The sequence below is a fragment of the Chaetura pelagica genome, unplaced genomic scaffold (genome assembly GCF_000747805.2).
Source record: "Chaetura pelagica isolate M959 unplaced genomic scaffold, ChaPel_1.0 scaffold235, whole genome shotgun sequence".
Classification (NCBI taxonomy): domain Eukaryota; kingdom Metazoa; phylum Chordata; class Aves; order Apodiformes; family Apodidae; genus Chaetura; species Chaetura pelagica.
The window spans coordinates 1,967,213-1,968,982 of record NW_009953215.1 but is presented as its reverse complement, the minus strand read 5'-3'; the positions used below and the strand labels follow the sequence as shown (position 1 = coordinate 1,968,982).

The 1,770-nt window shown below is 49.2% G+C and overlaps 1 protein-coding gene across 1 annotated transcript in view; it reads right to left on the bottom strand.

Moving 5' to 3' along the window:
- Positions 1-1,770, bottom strand: part of NID1 (nidogen 1) — a 46,475-nt gene that overhangs the window by 44,182 nt on the left and 523 nt on the right. Inside the window, exon 2 of the mRNA XM_009997600.1 lies at positions 1,661-1,762. Within this exon, the coding sequence (XP_009995902.1) occupies positions 1,661-1,762 (102 nt within the window). The remainder of the gene's footprint in view (positions 1-1,660; positions 1,763-1,770) is intronic.

Here is a 1,770-nt window from a genome sequence, read left to right as displayed (position 1 = left end):
GGAATAGCCTCTATATGGGTACTCTTCCAGATAAAAACTAACCTGAACTGTTCCTGTTTTATGGCATGGGCAAGTAACAAGATAATTAAACTAAAGAAACCTAGTGTTCTTTAACAATCTACTGCTCTTTGAAAACTCTGTCCCCTTTCTGTCACTTATCTGATGAGCTATTTGTTATCTTTGCCTCTCAGTGACTGGATACACAGACCACTATCTTTCAAGAATATGTCTGTGCTTCAAAAAGTATTTTTTTTTTAACTTGGGTTGGCTAATCAGTGACCAAACAGAGTATGGAAGACAAGACAACTAACTAAGGATCAAATTGAAGTCTGAACTCCACTTGCTACTTGTCAAGTACTCCATCCTTACTGTCAGCTTCAGTTAACAATACTCATTTCCCACACAGGTATAACTTGAATCCCTCAACATTTTGGATTTCAGATGTGATTTCAGGATTTATCTAGGAAGGGGCAGTGTGGACAATGAAACAGAGCACAACTCAAGTGGCAGCACTAATATAACTCAGTGTAATGCAAGCATGTTAAATCTGCAGTGAATACCCATAAAAGGGAGTCTAGCACATGAGAACTACATTGAATGACTGTGGCCACATGAAGGTCTAGTTTCCCAAGTGTTTCCATGAAGATTAGTCCCCAAAGTTTCATCTTAGACCCATGGTGCTAAAGCATATTGGTTTATCTGGACAGGGAGAAGGGTTTTGTTCTGATTATGTTAACACTCTGAACACACTGAGCCTTCCGTATTAAGACCTTTCTTAATGTGCTAGTCAGCATCTTCAACTGCCAGCCTAGATAAGGCTTCAGCGGAAAAGAGGCAACGAAAAATCTGCCAGCACTCTTGCAGAGTTCTGAATACATGCTGCATGCTGACTGTTTGGTTTTTCTGTCTGACTACTTCTGAGCAGCTCTGCTCCAGACAAGCTGTTTTCAATCCCATCTTCATATACTAAATGTCCTCCACTAGCTATAAACACACGCACACACTATTCCAGCCTGCAGATTCTGCTACGAGGCACACAAACATGAATGAGGGCTGCCTGCAGCCCAAAGCCTGCAGTTGTTCAGGATGTGCATTCCCCCTGCCCAAGAGACCCCTGAGCAATTAACATCTCAGGCTGCCCAAGGCATGAAGGAGCAGAACAGCAGTCTCAGTGCTAAGAGGTGCAAGTCTCGAACAGGTCAGAAGTGCTTCAGTTTTGCGACCTGGCATGCCGAAGCACACAAAACACAGACCACGAGGACTTTCCCTAGCTGGACATGCACCCTATGCGGGAGCACGGAAAACGCCCGGGGATGGTGTTCACCGTGGATAACCCATTACATTCTCTTAACCCTCCTACTGTCTGTTCCACTGCCTCCACTGACCGTGTGCATCGCAAACAAGCAGTAACAGCCACAGTGTGCGAGGGGAATTAACAGGGCCTGATGCCTCACTGAACAGAAGTGGAAATACTAAGCTCTTCGGACCGACCTCTGACTACGGCGCTCACACGACAGAGCACCCGCGAAGCCCAACAAGCCCCACCTGGCACCAACCCAAACCCAGGGGAAAAACCCCCCGTCCCGGCGAGTCCCCACCACCCTTTCCGACCCTCCGGCAGCCGGAGCGGGGCCCCGCGCCCTCCCGGCCCCACACTCACGTAGAGGGAGCGGACGGCGGTGCCGTAGAAGCGCAGCGCCGTGCTCAGCTCCAGCGCCGCCGAGCGCGCATCGTCCCCGGGCTCCAGCGCCGCGTCGCCGCGCTCCGGGC